This window comes from Acanthaster planci, linkage group LG09, assembly GCF_054643075.1.
Source record: "Acanthaster planci isolate LZ-2023a linkage group LG09, COTS_SCS, whole genome shotgun sequence".
Lineage (NCBI taxonomy): Eukaryota > Metazoa > Echinodermata > Asteroidea > Valvatida > Acanthasteridae > Acanthaster > Acanthaster planci.
In genome coordinates, this window is record NC_141785.1 from 14,062,406 (window position 1) to 14,078,538 (window position 16,133).

General features: G+C 42.7%; 1 protein-coding gene across 2 annotated transcripts; it reads left to right on the plus strand.

Annotated features, from left to right (window-relative positions):
* The first annotated feature begins 291 nt into the window (after window positions 1–291).
* On the plus strand, window positions 292–16,131 carry LOC147798173 (uncharacterized). 2 transcript variants are annotated; one of them, XM_087140947.1, is made up of 10 exons: window positions 292–421; window positions 3,515–4,208; window positions 5,012–5,124; window positions 6,136–6,234; window positions 7,700–8,226; window positions 8,527–8,592; window positions 9,054–9,271; window positions 10,741–10,985; window positions 11,223–11,346; window positions 12,384–16,131. In XM_087140947.1, exons 1-10 carry the CDS (start codon window positions 323–325, stop codon window positions 12,584–12,586), a joined length of 2,388 nt encoding a protein of 795 aa, XP_086997073.1. In that variant the 5' UTR covers window positions 292–322; the 3' UTR covers window positions 12,587–16,131. The 2 variants fall into 2 exon arrangements, with proteins under 2 accessions (XP_086997073.1, XP_086997074.1); XM_087140948.1 differs by lacking the exon at window positions 6,136–6,234.
* Window positions 16,132–16,133: the final 2 nt, after the last annotated feature.

Here is a 16,133-nt window from a genome sequence, read left to right on the forward strand (position 1 = left end):
ACATGCGCGTACATGCGGTCCGCGTATATAATGCGCAGCGGTTTCAGGCAGCGGTCACTTGGGCTATAGGGAAAGCGGGTCAGTATAAAATGTGGTGTAAGATTTTAATTTATTTGATAAGGTAAATTTAGACCATATTCTTAAAGCTTAGCTTAAAGATACTTTTTGCATAGAAAATTAGACACAGATCAAAAAGAAGAACTTATTGGACCCCAACCAGGAAAAAATAACACTCTAAATTAAAATGCTCCCACCTACATTTTAAATGAACGCATCCATGATCTCCCCCAATTGGGTGATATTACTCGCTTCCATTTTCAACATGGACGGCATTTCTGGGTACGTGAGCGATTCTAGTGAAACAAGAAGTGGCGCTAATTCTCCTGCTGTTACTGCATTGAACGAAGAACTGTTAAAAAAGGTTGGTAACATGTGTGTGCTTAGGGCTCTTTTCTTGAGCGTGGCCATTTTACATTAAAAATACTCCAGTCAAAGCCCCATGAAACGAAAATGAATACTTTGAACACGAAACATGCGAAACGTTGCACATCGCGAGCAATTTGAATTTGATGATTAACGTAGCCTTAACGTTGGGCTATGGCATGGAGGAAGGAATAGACAATTGTGTAAGCCGCCGTTCGGCTTTTGCTGTTGCTGTTGTTCAGTTTGCGTTCGAGTCGGCTATTTTGCCGGCAAATTGTGGCATGGCTTTGATTGCAGGCACCCATTTATTAGCATGATTAGTGTATTACTAACGTAAGGTCTATAGCCAACTGGCCAAAAACGAAAATTCTTGTTTTGGGCATGTTGGGCTTGGCTTGAAAATGTGTGTGTATTAGTGGTAGAAAAATGCAGTGTTTGTTGCCACCTTTATTTTTTTGCGATCCGTACATTACAACCTGACCATGCTGACCACATCTCTTTCCATGTTGGAGTGCTTCGTCATGCACATTGCATTGGAAACAACTTAGCCTTTGGCTTTTTGGGTGCACGCGGTTGTTGGTTATCATGGTCATATCAATCTCCAACTTTACGGCCATGACTGCTACTACTAGGCCCCTACTACCAGACTACCAAAAAGTACAAGCCTACTTTCTAAACATTAAGGCACTACTCCATAGGCCTTTCTGCACTCCACCTTTTTGATGGTTCCCCACGCTATGGCATTTTGAAAGCTCCCCAGTAGGGAGTCCAGTGAAACACCAACTCTAAATTTTATATCTGAAAGCGTGTAAACGTGTTTGTTTTCAATCAATGATTTCTGTCCTTTTTGTGCATCAAATTTTATATGTTAAAAAGCAGTTCTGTTGTAAAAGAACCGCAATTTGTATTAGCGTAGTACCATTTATTATGTCTGTTTGTGCCGAGTTTTGGGTGTAAAGTTTGATGAAAATAATGTAACTAAGATCAGCCGTTGTTTGTTGTCATGTGACATGGTCTCATCTAAGCCTGATATATGTACAAGTATCTCGCAAGACTTGACCAGGTTTGGAAGAATGATGTCAGCATCTTGTAGAGCTAAAAATACTCTTTCATTTGAGTATGACTCAAGGCATTTGACTGAAGTGCCGTCAACCACCAAGCCTTGTTTTGGTTTGTGAAGACTACAAAAAGGTAACAAGAAAGTGCATTTTTCTGTTAAAAATCTCCCAAAACACACATAAGGAGTTGATGAAACATATATGATATGGTGTTTATTTGGAAGCTTGGAATTTCAGGAAGAAAAGGAAATTGTTTTTTGTCAAAAATGATGTTGAACTGGTGCCGAACTGCCCTTTTGTATTGGCCTGATGTCGCGCAACTGTGGACATGGTATATGCATGTGTGTCAGATTGATGCATGGTGCATGGGGAGCAGGAGGCAAAAACCACACGTTATTTCAATCAAATGTTATCAAAAGACCCTGTCAAACACGAACAGACTTAAAATAACTTATGACACCTGACAGACTTGGTCCCCTATTCGTATTTATTGATGACAAACTAACACATCAAAACTATGCTTCAGTGTTCTTTCACACATGTGTGATGTATCACTAAATACTTCAAGCCCAACTCAACTGTCCTGTTACTGTATACATGTACATGTATCCTACACATGCATTTTTATTATCCATACAGTTCTCCATAATAAAAGATATTGTTTACTTTACACTTCCTCTGTGACTTAACTACGGATATGTGTCCAACCAATGAGGATCAAGACCCCATGTGGTTCAAATACATTGATGAAAATAAAACTTGTGTCCACCCCAAAAAAGTGACGGACTAATTACATGTATACCTAATTTTAATAACAAAACAAATTAATAACTTCACTATACTAGCAGCTATTGAGCTAAATTCTATACCATTCAATTTCTTTTGAATTCTCTTTCCAGTGGTACTAAATTTGTGGGGTCTTAAGCATTAACAGGAAATGAGAGGAGAGAGTGAGAGAGACGTGAAGAAGTAACAAAAAAAATGGAAATTAGCATCGTCTGTATATGTCCATTCACACTGAAATTTTCTTAGGAAACATTTTAGGCATGTTTATAAAACTTTGAGCGTTTTACAAAATTATAGCGGGGAAAGATAACAAGGTTTTGGATCTCTTTCCTCAATGTTGTTGCACATTGTGCTGGGTGACAAAAAGTACATGTATGACTGTTTACTGTTTGCAGTGCTATATGCAAATCAGTGCTGTATGCAGAAATTTGAATGCGGAACCACTGGTCCTAGAAAAAAAAGTTAGGCGCTAGGTCGATTTTTATACATACTGTACACACATTTGCAAAATAAACAGGCTACATGTAACTTACAAAATCTAACAAAACACACAGAAACATTATTCTGTCAATTATCTATAGGACAGACAGGTTTTGGATTTTGTGCTTGTGGAATAAATCAAAAATGGCAACCAATTATATGGGGAAAAAAGCTGAAAGAAAAGACAAGGCATGTTTGTTCTCTTACGTTTTTGAGTATTTCGTACCTTGGAGCGGACCAGACCTAGGGAAGCTTTGGTTTTAAACTTGACATACATTTCGGACTGAAACAAGTTTATTGCACTGAAATCGTGGCAGGCGTAGACTGCTAGTGCATTTATATGAATACTTGAAACGTCTCAGCTCCCCATACTCGCTCTATACAGCATGGAACCACAAACCAGTCAACTCGGGTACCTAGTACCTGTACCTGCGTGTATGTACCTACGTGTAAGTTACGTTGCCGTTCAAGTGGGCTCATGCTGTGTACATAGTAAGATGGAAAAAGAACCATGTGATCATGGAGACACATTGCTCGGTGCACGTAGAAGAAAAGTGGGCAGCGATTGTTTGTTAAAATGCACAAATCATGGTCGCCATTGGCGGTAAGAATTAAGGTTTGTTTGCATATACTTATCTTTTAGGCGCAAATGCGATTGTTGTGGTCATACTGTACAGTGCTGATGCAAGTCATAATGCCCATGTGCTCCACTTTTCCATTGTTGCTAATTGCTTACACAGAATCTGCCTTTTGCATTTTGTCCACAGCTTAGAGATAAAAGAATGAAGAAGGGTCTTCTGCATGGACAGATGACTGATGAGCCAAGCGAGGAGACATCTGGTCCTGAAATTACTGGGAAAAGTACAAACATGGACCCTGTGATTGACAATGGTGAAAATGCCACTCAAAGTGCAACAGACCAGCCTGTCCTAGTTAAATTGCCTCAGGACTCGGTGACCACTGACTTAGTCAGGTCTCCGAGATCCCGCTCGCGGTCCTCATCTAGGTCCTTGTCTCGCTCAAAGTCGAAATCTCCAAAACGCTCCTCCAGGCATCACCGCTCTGGCTCTGAATCACCCAAAACCCGAAAACATTCCAGGTCGCCAACACCCAGGAGGAAGCGCAGATCCAGGTCTAGATCTGTGACCCCCAAAAAGAGGCGCCGGTCTCGGTCAAGAACGCCAAAGCGTAAATATTCAAGATCCAAGACACCAAAAGGGAAGCGGCGTTCTAGATCACGTACTCCGAGACGCTCTCGATCCAGGTCGCCCAAGCGTCGGAGTAGGTTGAGATCAAGATCCAGGTCTCGATCCCCTTTACGGCGAAGGCGTTCCAGATCAAGAACTCCCAAGCACAGACGTCCCAGCAATAGGAGACGAAGGCACAGTCGCTCAAGGTCACGGGACAGAAAGCGGAGACGAAGTAGGTCTGCCTCCAGAGAGAGGCGAAGATCTTTAGATCGTAAGTGACTGAGTAAATTGTTAAGATATGCTCACTCATCAATGAAAACAAAGTAGAATAAATCATTTTGACCCAGGCCTTACTAAATTCCAGAATGCAACAGTGGTCAAAAGTTGTGGTTTTGTTGCATTCAGAGCAGTCAACAAAAGAAGCAGCTAGAGAGTTCCTACCACAAGCTTTGCTTTTTGGAAACACCTACAAAATTTGAAGGGGAACCTTTCAATTAGGAAAGGGGGTGCGGTGCCTTGTGAGAACAGATTTAAACGGCAGGTAAATTTCTTTGTTTCCAAGGATGGATTTGCTCTGGGGAGATGTAAATTAATGTTGGATTTTTTTTTGGCCCTGCCTGATGTCGGGCAGGGCAAAAATCCAAAATCTCGCGCTAATGCCTTTTACACACTAATTGTGCATGTGACGTATTCACTTCGGTACGCTGTGAGAGTAACGAAGTGTGACATCACTGTGAACCAGAAAGTGCAGTGCAAACGAATGGAGTACGCGCTTGTGTTGGTTCATGCGCTGGTTCTTGCGCTAATGTCTTTTACACATTAATTGTACGTGTGACGTATTCACTGTGGTTCTCTATGCCTTGGATGTTTACTCATTGCACTACACAATGCCACTGTTGTATTTCAATGCATTTTGTTGTATGCAGTAGGGTTCTTATTTTAGACACATTGAATTCTGTTGAATATACGTGTATTAGGCTCCCTAGAGAAAGTGGGGATACAAATATCCTGGAAAGAGCTACTTGTATATCAATAGTAAAAGCCACTTGTAAACGGTGATGCTTTATCCACTAGGGTCACGACAACGGAAGCACAACCGTAGTCGAAGTCCAAGTGTAAGTAAGAGTCGAAGTAGATCGAGGAGTGTCAGCCGCAGTCCAAGTCCTCGTCGAGCACGCAGTTCTGACGTAAGTCAGCTTAGTAATCCGGGGTCAAATTGTTCTAAGGACTATAGTCTGTGTGAGCCAAACATTCTGTAGGACAAGCTGAATGTAAGCATAAAAGGGGAAGGAATTGAGTGCTCTGTAAAGAGTCAACACTGAAGGTCATGCTGGCCGGTTTAACAGCAGGAATTTTTGTACTGTCTGGTCTGGTCACTTGACAGCAGAGACAGATTCTTCCAAGTTTGTTGATGCTGAGCGGTGATGTGTTCAAATATCCTCGCAAACAGCTGAATTGAAGAGTTCCGTGTTTTGTGGCAAACGGGTGCAGCGTGCTAGTACACTGCAGAAAGTAATTGCGACAAATAAGATCGCATTTGGTTTCAACCATCCTCTTGTCTCGTTGACATCATGCTGTGTATTGCTTGATGTCATTTTTTCACTGGTTTGCTCTACTTAAATGTTGGCTCACAGCTTGTATATAAATTGGATTTTTGTTTGTTTGTGTAATTAGCATTGAAGTAGATTTGGATTCCATTTGTGTGTAGAAATAACTAGCCCTTTAGATTTTAGAAATCGAGTATATGGCATTTTTTTCATTCAGTCTTTTCAAAGTTTCAGGTAAGGTTAAATTCTTGTGACATATTTGGCTGGTAACAAATGAAAAGAATCCTTTCATTTTTTCATTAGAAAGGTTGCCACGTTGTGGCTTTTTAAAAAATGTTTTTCTTAGAAAGTGACATGACTTGTCTTTCCGTAATGCTAAAATCTTTAAAAAATGCTTGCATTTTTTTGAAGAAGATTTCTTTAGGAATTTTTAAATCGATGGCATTGCCTTTCTTCTGTTACTCATTCTTTTTTTAAAATCTTTTCAACGTGCCTGTCAAAACAGGGCATTTTTATTGAAATTGTGTAAAAGGGGGGTTGGGCGGAGCAGAGCAATTGTGATGTGAATATAGACCTTGTAGGTTTAAGAGCCACATGGAAGATCTTTAGTTGATAACCTACTTTGCCATATACAATGAATATATCATTCAGCCTGGCTCACCGTCCCGTGAGTCAGTTGTTCCTGAGCGCCGGGATACCCACCCCGTCGTTGAGGCTGCACCCACAGCAAAGCAAAGTACGGCACACCAGGTGAATATCTAAGTATTAGTGACCCGACAATCCCCGACCTTCCCTCCAAACCAGACACCGAAGGAGCGGGGTGAATCTGCCCCTCCTCATTCTTTTTTTTTTTCCCCGGGAAAAAAAAAGGCAGAGAGTTCATTGCCAAGAGTGTTTCACTCCGTGTTGCAAATTGCATGCCACTCTCTGCAAAGTGCCTTGCTACACACTCGCACATGTACTGCTGATTTCCTTTAAAAAAAAAAAAAAGAGATACGGACCATCATTATTAAGTTATTCGCTTGCTCCAAAAAAAGAAAAGAAAACTGTTCATCTGTTTCCCAGCTGCATCCTATGTTCATTAGCTGTATTTATTGTGGAAAGAATTCTCCTCACTGGTAAATACTAGCGTCACTCGCAAACAGTGGCACAAGTAGGGTGTTTGCATGCCCAGTCAGGAAAATACTTCCTATAACTCATTCATAAACACTTCAGGCAGACCCAGTGGATAATGTGCGCAGCAAATCTGGTGAATGCACACAAATAGAGATAGGATCTACAGCATGCTGTATTCATGAACCGTCTTGACGAGACACGGAAACAACTTACCAAATCTGTAAAGCAAAGTGCAGTTGGACTCCTTCAGTGGGCACCGATAAAATGCCCCCTTGTGTTTATGTCCAGATAGATGTAACCCTTTCAGTGTGATACATGTACGTGAACCACAAATGCCCTGTCGTCCAGAAATGTGCACACAAACAAATACGGGGCCCAATTATCTTTGACTTAGCTAATCATAGAACAATAGATTTATGATCACCATTCCATGCCTGTAGCAGTAGATGACAAGTTCCTTGTCATCCTGCGAAATAGACTTTGGAATTGTCTGCTGTAATAAGCTGTAATTCTTGGCTTGCTGTAAGCAGAGCAAGGAATTCCAGTCCAGCCCTCAGCACACCTTCCCTTTGGACTGGTAATATGTACATATATTTCAAAGTTTGAGTATAACATACGGATCTGTGAGAAGTAGGTCAGGTCTCCTACATCCTGCTCATGCATGGCACACTTCTATGTTTGTACATGTACATGACACTGAAAGGGTTATTGTGTGGACATCAGGTAAACATTGGTGCATCTGCTGACAACAGTTATTGCATGCAGTATCAGTTCCATTTGGCAGTAAAAAATATCACAGGTATGTTTTAGTACTGAATTGTTCTGTATCAGAATAGGTTTTAAACTGAGCCAGATTCAGATTTAAGCCTACATGTAGATTGGCCACATTACTCTTGGCCACAAAGAAATTTTAAAAAATAAAGGTTTTATAAGTGACTCAGTGGACTTGTTGAATTGGTAAACTCATGTAATCACTTTGGCTCAGTTTGAAACATGCACATTCGGCTTGGCAGTGTTATGATCAGAATCTGGTTCCCAAAACACTAACACTGTTTTGTTGTTGGGCCATTTCCCTGAAAGAGCATTCTTCCCACAACAGGAGAGCAGCGTGTCCTCCTCGTCCCCACGGCTGGCTGAGGTCAGCACCTCCCGTCGCAGGAAAGTGGATTCCTCCAGCGAGCGACCCAGATCCTCCTCACTCAGCCCTGCCAGATCCGGCTCCCCATCTCCTAAGAAGAAAGACGCACGTTCCCCTTCACCCCAGTCCTTGTCCGGCAGCGAGCGGTCCAGGTCACCCACCCCTAAGCCCAAGTCGTCAAGTCGAGCCCGGGAATCCAGGTCAAGATCGGCATCCCCGGCAAAGAGGAAGCAGAAATCCAGTCGCCGTTCCCAGTCCGCCACGCCCAAGAAATCCAGACGGAGATCGCGGAGCCGGTCCCCAAGGCGGAGACGGCGCCACAGTTCCCGCTCTCGGTCACGCTCACCAGCTCGACGCCGCAAATTATCACGGTCTCGCAAGAGGTCGAGTTCGAGGTCTCGGAAGAGATCGCGATCTAGATCCAATAGACGATCCAGGTCACGGTCTAAGAAGAGATCTGGCACACCGAAACGGCGTAGAAGATCAAGGTTTGTATTTAATAGCAAAATACATACTTAACAAGATAAGATATGGGCAGAACAACTGACATATCAAGGCAATTCATCTTCATTGTTAGTAGATTTTAAAACTATCTTAAAAAGCTGGTTGTCCAGGTTCCTCTTTAAAAGTAACATCTGATTTTGAAGTTTCTTACCATGCAGTAATTGACTTCATAAACACAGATGCTAATTTCTTGAAAATTCTCTTCAAGAGGAGATATTTTGGCTGTGTAATAGTTTTGAGACATTCCTCACTGCACGGAGTGCTCTTTGTGTGTGCATTTTTAGGTCCCGAAGCCCGCGGAAACGAAGACCAAGATCCAGATCACGTTCTCCACGTCGCCGGCGCTCAAGGTATGTGTACCACCCATAGTTTCACTAACCAAATCTTTAAAAGGAATCCAGGAATGAAATTGTATGTGTATGTACAGATGCAAGTTGACTTGTTGAATTTTTTTTTTTTTCGGTGGGAGCTACTTCAGCAAACACCAACATGCCACCATATCTTTGAGAGTGCTATCTGACAGACTTTTCAAGATCCAAAGTTTTGACTCGTAATCCCTATTCTCTTCCTGGGAATCCGGTTCATTATAAAATGTTGATTTATTGTCATGTAGACCAATTTAAGCACAAGAGCATTGTACATTCAGGAAGCTTATCCATAGTGGGAAAAGCATTGTGCTACCTGTTGTACAAGAAAACTTACTCTTGGCTGTTTGGTCAACAGCTGCCAACCGGTCTGTTCAGCAAACAAAACCCATCCAAAATGATTGCTCTGTCTCTCTCCCTCCCCTCCCCCGATGCAATCTTACCAGATCCAGATCCCCCAGAAGGCGCCGGCGCAGCCGCAGCCGTAGCCGCAGCCGCTCACCCACCCCGATGACCCGGGTGAGGGACCCGGCTATGCATGCCCAGGAGGCCCTGGCCCGTCGGCTGGAGCGGGCCAAGAAGCTGATGGAGATGAAGGAGAAGCGAGAGAAGGAGGAGAAAGAGAAGGTCCTGAAGGAGGAGAAGGATTCGGCCATGGAGAAAGGTACGGCTGGGTTTGTTGACTGCCACTTGGCCCAGCTGCCGTTGGAAACCTTGACAAATCGAAAAACCAGTCCACATCTGCTGTGCTTTATATACAAGCTAGTCAAGAAACATACAGTCTGAGCTGTGCCAATCAACTTGGAGTGTTTGGAGACACTTGGTGGTGGTAAACTGTTTGTGTCATTGCCATGTATTTGTTGTGGACTCGTCATGTGGGACTGTGACATTTGCCACCATCATTAGGCCGGTTCACACTTGCTGCGTATTCGTGTCTGCAGTGTGTGAAGGAAAGCGCAGTGCGTAATGAAAACGCACACCCTTGCACGCAGTTTGTGAAAATAATGGATCGTGCGTACGAACCAAATGTATGCGTATCTGGACAAATTGAAATTTTTAAACTTTTGTCGGATACGCACATGCAGCCGAGACTTGAGAAAACATGAAAGTATGAACGTCAAAAGTGGGGTTGACATTACGCGCTGCGTGTGCGCAAACGCTGCGCGTATGAACCAGCCCTGAGTCTCCCATTCCTTCAGCAGGTTGACTTGACACAACAGGACAGGCCTTGAAAACTGGCCTATCTTCCACATTGTGTGTGTACGTATGATAAGTCAGAAAACGGTCAGCCAGCTAGTCTACTGCACCATTTTCACAGCACTATGCTGCAGTAGTGGAGCAGAAAGTGTTTGGCTGTCGGAACACTCCTTTGGCCTTGTGGATCCTATGCACATAAGGAATCATTGGTCACTGAATAACCTATGACCTGCTCTTTTTATGGATCCCTAAGCCCATATCTCACTGGGCTGTGACAGCTTAAGTCTAGTTGGAGACACAAAATTTTGAGAAAATCCACAAATCTAGGGACAGTTTTCACTTGGATTCACACTGATGTGGTACTTATGACACATTTGCATATGTCACCGGCAAAATTTCGGCCAGAATTTGCCTGGAGTTCGCGCACATGTTGTGGGTCTGTAGCATGACATTCGAGTGATATTTGCACAACAAAAGTGTGAATATTTTACACTTGTGACTATCCCGCAACGGTCTCACGTCAGGAATGTTACATTCTCATTTTTGTTGTCAACCAGTCACAGTTTTGTTTCATAGGTCACCAACCTCTCCCACTTTCCGACTCATGGAAACTAAAATTGAGAAGGGTTTGAGACGGGGTCAAGACACCCATGACGACTCTGTTTTGAGAGAAAATTTGTCGCACACATTTTTTGAATGTTCAAAATTCCCGTGACACGAACGCGAGACCTTACGACTCAACGGAGGAAATTTGAGAACCTCTGCGAATGTTTCCAGACAGTTTGGAAACTCTTTCGGGAATGTCGTTTGCAATTTTTTCGCCAACAGTCGCTGTCCAGTGAAATATGGGCTTTAGACATTCATCATTGTGAATTTCTACAGTTTTTATCTTTTCAAATTCTTTTTCACGGTTCTGTGCTTTGTTTCTGTTGGCAGAGATTGCCAAAGGAGTGGAAAAGGCAGCCACCAGCCTGAACCCACCCCCTCTGATGTCCCTGACTCCGCTAGCCATAGACCCCTTGATCCAGGCCGCTGCAGCTGCTGCAGCCATGCAGGCTAAAGTCCTGGCTGAGACTGGTGTCAGTGTGCCCAAGTACTACAACCCTCTCGCCGTCAACCCCGTGCAGATCGCTGAGCAGACACGTAAGAGGAAGCTGCTGTGGTCTGGCAAGAAGGATGAGGTAGGAAGAGGCATGGGAGGAAGAGGCATGTGGGGGGGGGGGTGTAGACCAGAGGCCGAGGAGCCAATGGACCGATCCATTCAACCCCGCCCCATTGTTTGTATAAATGGACATTTGGAAAAGAATTAGTTTATCAACATCCATGAGTTTGGAGCTTTGTAGTCATTTCAGCTTTTATGGATTGTGAGGTTTGTGTTTCTCTGACTTTGTAGAATATGACTTGTTTCTCTCTTGTAGATGGCTGAGAAGCCATCCAGCAACCAGTGGGAGAAGACAGCGTTTGGTGACGATGCCACCAAGGCCAAGTTCCGCCGACTGATGGGAATCAAGGAGGGCGAAGAGGAAGGGGAGAAGGAAACAGGTGAGACCATTAATTTTGGGGCTAGGGGACTTGGCTGAAAGGTACGTGTGATCTCCGTGGAAGTACTGTGTCAAAACTTGCTGCGTTTTGATAGACATATCAAAGCTTTGGCATGCTCCACTCACTTAGGCTACAAATGCAAATGTGTTTCATGCCTCAGGGTTAACTGTCATTTATCGGAGACAATATTTGCTTCAATAAGCAATGTCCAAAATCACTGCTGAGTTCTCCGTACAAAATGGAAGAGCTATGTTGCAATTTTGCCTTTGATGCATTGTGGTTAGGGCAGCCAACAGGAGCCCTCTTGTGACCTTTATGATACGCTCAAGCAGTAGTCAAGTTTGTCAGGTGTTTAATATCCTCAGTGCAAGGTGTATTGTGAAACCCATACAAATCCAGTATTTGACATGTATAATTTCATGGTCATTATTTGCATCAATCATTGCTCTCTACTGTATCCTTCTCATGTCTTGCCTGAAGAAAATGCCCCACACTGCACAACCATTAATATTTCTCATGTTAACCCCTCCTTTGGTTTTACAGCACAACTATCCACAAGTGCCCACAGTCACTCTCTTGCATGTGTTTTCTCTATGGAACACAAACATGCACAGGTTCAGTGTGTACACAGTAGGTTGCCAGCACAAAATGACCCAAGGTCTTTTGTGCAGTCCTCTTCACTGCATTTGGTTTACTGCACAATTATGCGCATGAAACAGTGAAGCACAGTTGTTGGGCAGCACAAAACTGCAATCTGATATTCCTGTGAGGGTCACTTGGTGCAGTACATGACACAGCTGTGCTTCTTTGAGGTGTTTACAAAATGACCTAAAGAGTGACTTCAGCATAGGAGGGTTAATCCTCTGACGTGCACAAAGTACCCTCCAAATGGCTCCATTTGTATTCTGTGTTGATGGAGCATTGCAGCTTTTGTGCACAAAGTTTTGGCCAATTCTGATTAGAACAAGGAGTGAAACAAATTCCATGTACCTATTGTAGCTGTCATATTTTTCCTCCCTCTTGCCTCATCATTACAGTCGAATCTGAAGAAACGGTTCGCAAGCAGGAGGAGCAGGCCAGGCTTTTCAAGCAGCTGGACCAGGAGTACGAGATCGCCCGGGTCAAGACCCACACTCAGCGGAGCTTTGGGCTGGGCTTTGGCACCAGTGGGATGCCAGTGGCCGCCCCAGCCCAAACCCAACCCGCAGCCCCGGCCCCTCCCCCAACCACATCCACCTAGGTTGGGCCATATCTCTGTTTACCAGTGACAAGACAGGAGTATCTTGCGTGAAAGTACAAACTCAGAAAATGTTAAACCTTTTGATGAATTTCAGTGAATGCGGTAATATAACAGTGTGTTTAAGTTTTAAGAATCTATGAGCGAGTTTCCAGAGTGTGGATTTCTGGTGTGTTTAATTCTTTTGTTCTTTATATTGTAGATCTCTAGTTGATTTGTTTTCTATCTTGTGTTTTTTTATAATTAGCAAGGCAATTTGAAAACAAACCTCTAAAAGACGGCCTTTAATTTTTGCACCAAATATAGGAGGGCCGTAGCCGACTAGGTCGCGATTTTTTGTTGCATTAGGATCTTAAATTTTAATCTTCATGCTGTTCCGCAGTTAATGCATGAAGCACCTGTAAAATGAGTATTTTTTGGACCTAGCGAGGACCTTCAACCTTTGCGTGTGCATGCTCATGGCACAGATTAATCCTGAGTAACTGTGCAAGCATACAGGGGCTTCTCATGAGTACTTTGCGCACAGTTAAAGTGACGGCCACATGTGGACCACCAGTTGGTTTTCCCTGATAACGTGTGCATAAAATGCATCTTGGGTACCAGGCTAAGTTGACCAGTGGTTCACAAAAGGCAGTCACTGGAACTTGTCTGTCAGTAGTGTTGAGTGTCAGCCCTGCTTCTCTGTTTGTCAACAGTGAGGGGGTACTTCTGCACGGACCCCATTCATGTGAATCATATTGTAATGCAGTCAACTTACACCTCACTTAGGACATAGACCGTTCAGTTTTGACCTGCACTTAAAAGCTGCTGCCATTTACAGAATTTGAAGCTCAGCATTCTTGTTAATGACATCAGGCAAGTTGGAGTGATGACTACAGTTGCCTATATCGCCCAAATGATGGATGGCTTGGACCATCTAGTCAGCCATTTGGCACCAGGCCCTGGGGCTTGGCTGCACAGCTGCTTACTAATTTTTATGAATGCAGAGGGAACCATTGACATTAAAATACTTGGAGATGTCGTCAACTATGAGCATTGTGAGAATTGCAGCCAACGGCATAATGAGAGCGACAATAGTAGATTTTGCAAAATAGTTCAGCGAGGGATGTTCAAGCAAAACTGTATTTCACTTGCTTATTTTTATAAAGCATTTGACTCGCGGTAGGACGTTTGTGCCCCAACTTGCCCCATACTGTACAGGATGCTGGTCTTGTAGTTGGATAAGTCAATCATGTGAAATGTGTTGGAACATCATGGGTTAAGTATGTCATTGGGGATTGCATGCTTTGTACTACAGCAGTGGTCTGATGATTAGACAGGAATATGTCTCCAATGAAGACTTCATTTGTAATCTGTAAGCTGTTACAGTAACCAGTGCCCAATCTCGTGGCTGGCTGCTTCCTGGAACAAATTTGTGGGAATGGTTCAGTGCATTTCACATCTTTAGGGATTTCGGCCTGCTCACAAGCACACATCCTGCAATGTAGGATTCTGTGTGTTAAGTGGGGTTTTTAGCACAGAATGGTGACCGCAAATGTAGAACAGGTCATTGATACAGAGAGCTGTGCAATTGGGTCCAGAACTCAATGCAAGATCTACTTTTGGGGTATCAAGTTTAATAAGCTAGTGAGATAAGAGTGATCATTTTTTTCAGTGTTGAGATAGCAAAAACGGTTTTGCTTGTAACCACAAATGGTTCTTAACTAGGAGTATATGTGTCCTGTTCCCAGGAAATCAAAGTTGCCAAAGGCTAAATTGAAATTTTGTATTTTTGAGTTCTATGGTTGTCAGCTTTCCAATAAAACATCTTAATTTTTCACCCCTCCTCATATCTGGTACAAAAGCAATCAATACCTTATCATTGCCTAATCTATTAAAATTTTATCTGTAAGCATTTCTATTCTGTTGTACTTTGTCCAGGTTTTGCAGGAGCGATTTCCTGAATTTTCATAATTTGGAGTAAATTTCACTCAACTTTTTTTGTGCTTTATTGAACCAAGTGTCATTAACGTCTGTGACTGTCTAGTCGCCAGGCCCCAAATTTCACCAGCTATAGTCAAATCTGATTGGTTTTCACAGTAAGTGGTAAAATGAGGGACCTGGCGACTACACATTCATGGACATTAGGCACCCAGTTTGTCTCGGTACGTTTTTGCCAGTGCAGTGCTAGTACACTTTGGCTTTCTGTTATGATGCTATTCAAAGATTTGTCTCCAACGTGAAAGATTCTGGCAGAACTTTAACTGTTATAACGGGACCTGCTCTAACAAAAGCAGGACAGGTCCCAAAATATTCCTTCCCTCTCAGAGCATCCAACTGTCAACCCACAACTATCACCGAGGTATTGGAAGGGAACAATCGGACTCCCCTGTGAGTGCTTCAACTTCAAGGCTGTTTACACAAACTGAATACTTATAACCCTTGTCCAAGCAAGCCAGGTTTTGTAGAAGGGGCATGATAACGTACATGTGTAAACAGTTAGGTGCATTTTTGTTTTTGTTGCTGGACAGATTATGAACCTACCTATCTTTTTTCTTTTGTGAACAAAGAATGCAGTTGAGAAAAAAATCCCCCACAGAGCTTTTGCACATTTTCTATTTTCATTGTTGAAACAGTGTATATATGGGAGGTACGAATCATATGCTTGATATGGTTGATTTAATGCATAGTCATTGGCTTGAAATTGTACTGTTAAATATATCATTAGTGTAGTGAACAAACTGTAGTCTAGACTTTCAAGTCAAGAAAAGAATCATTTGTTATTGGTCATTTTGCAAGATATAAAAATCCATAACTGCATCAACGACTAGTTTGTCTCTTTTTTTCCAGAGGAAATTATACTAATGCATGATTAAACAACCTCAAATCTGTTGGCAGCCCTGAGTTTTGTATGTTACGCAGATGGTGAGAGTTAACTCACATTATGGTATTTCTCCTATCAGTACCTGTTGATGCAGTGGACTGTAAGTAAGTTTTGGTGGGTTTAAAGTTAAGTTCATTACAATTTCCATTAAACACCCCTAGCTTTCCACAGCATGGAATCTCTCCAGATGGCTCACTAACATTTGTATTATTTGAATGCTGGTGAGTTAATATCGTGGGCCAGTTTTATTGAGGCAACTAAGCACAGTAAAAGTTTGCTTAGCTTAAATAAGGTTACCTATCACCTAGCCATAGAGGGTACATGTGTGTTTAGCTTGGAACTGGCTTTCTGCCAGCTCTTGCTTAATATGTAGATTCATCGGTTTTTGTTCCCGCAAATTTAGGTCAAAATGTTATGCGTTCACGTAGAGCATCCTCCGAATATGGTGCATGCTTTCTGAATATGCATGCTACTTTGACATGCTACTTTGAATGTACAAGTAGGTTTAGAGTACATGCACCAATGCAGGCTCACAGGTACTTGATTTTCCCCACAATAAGGCATGTGCCTGTTGGAATTACATTAAGATCTTTAAATGTTAGCATGTAAATGTAGTCTTGAATAGAATGTTTTGCTGCTAGTACTTCATTTCTTCTATTAAAATATGATTACCAATTTCAGAAAACT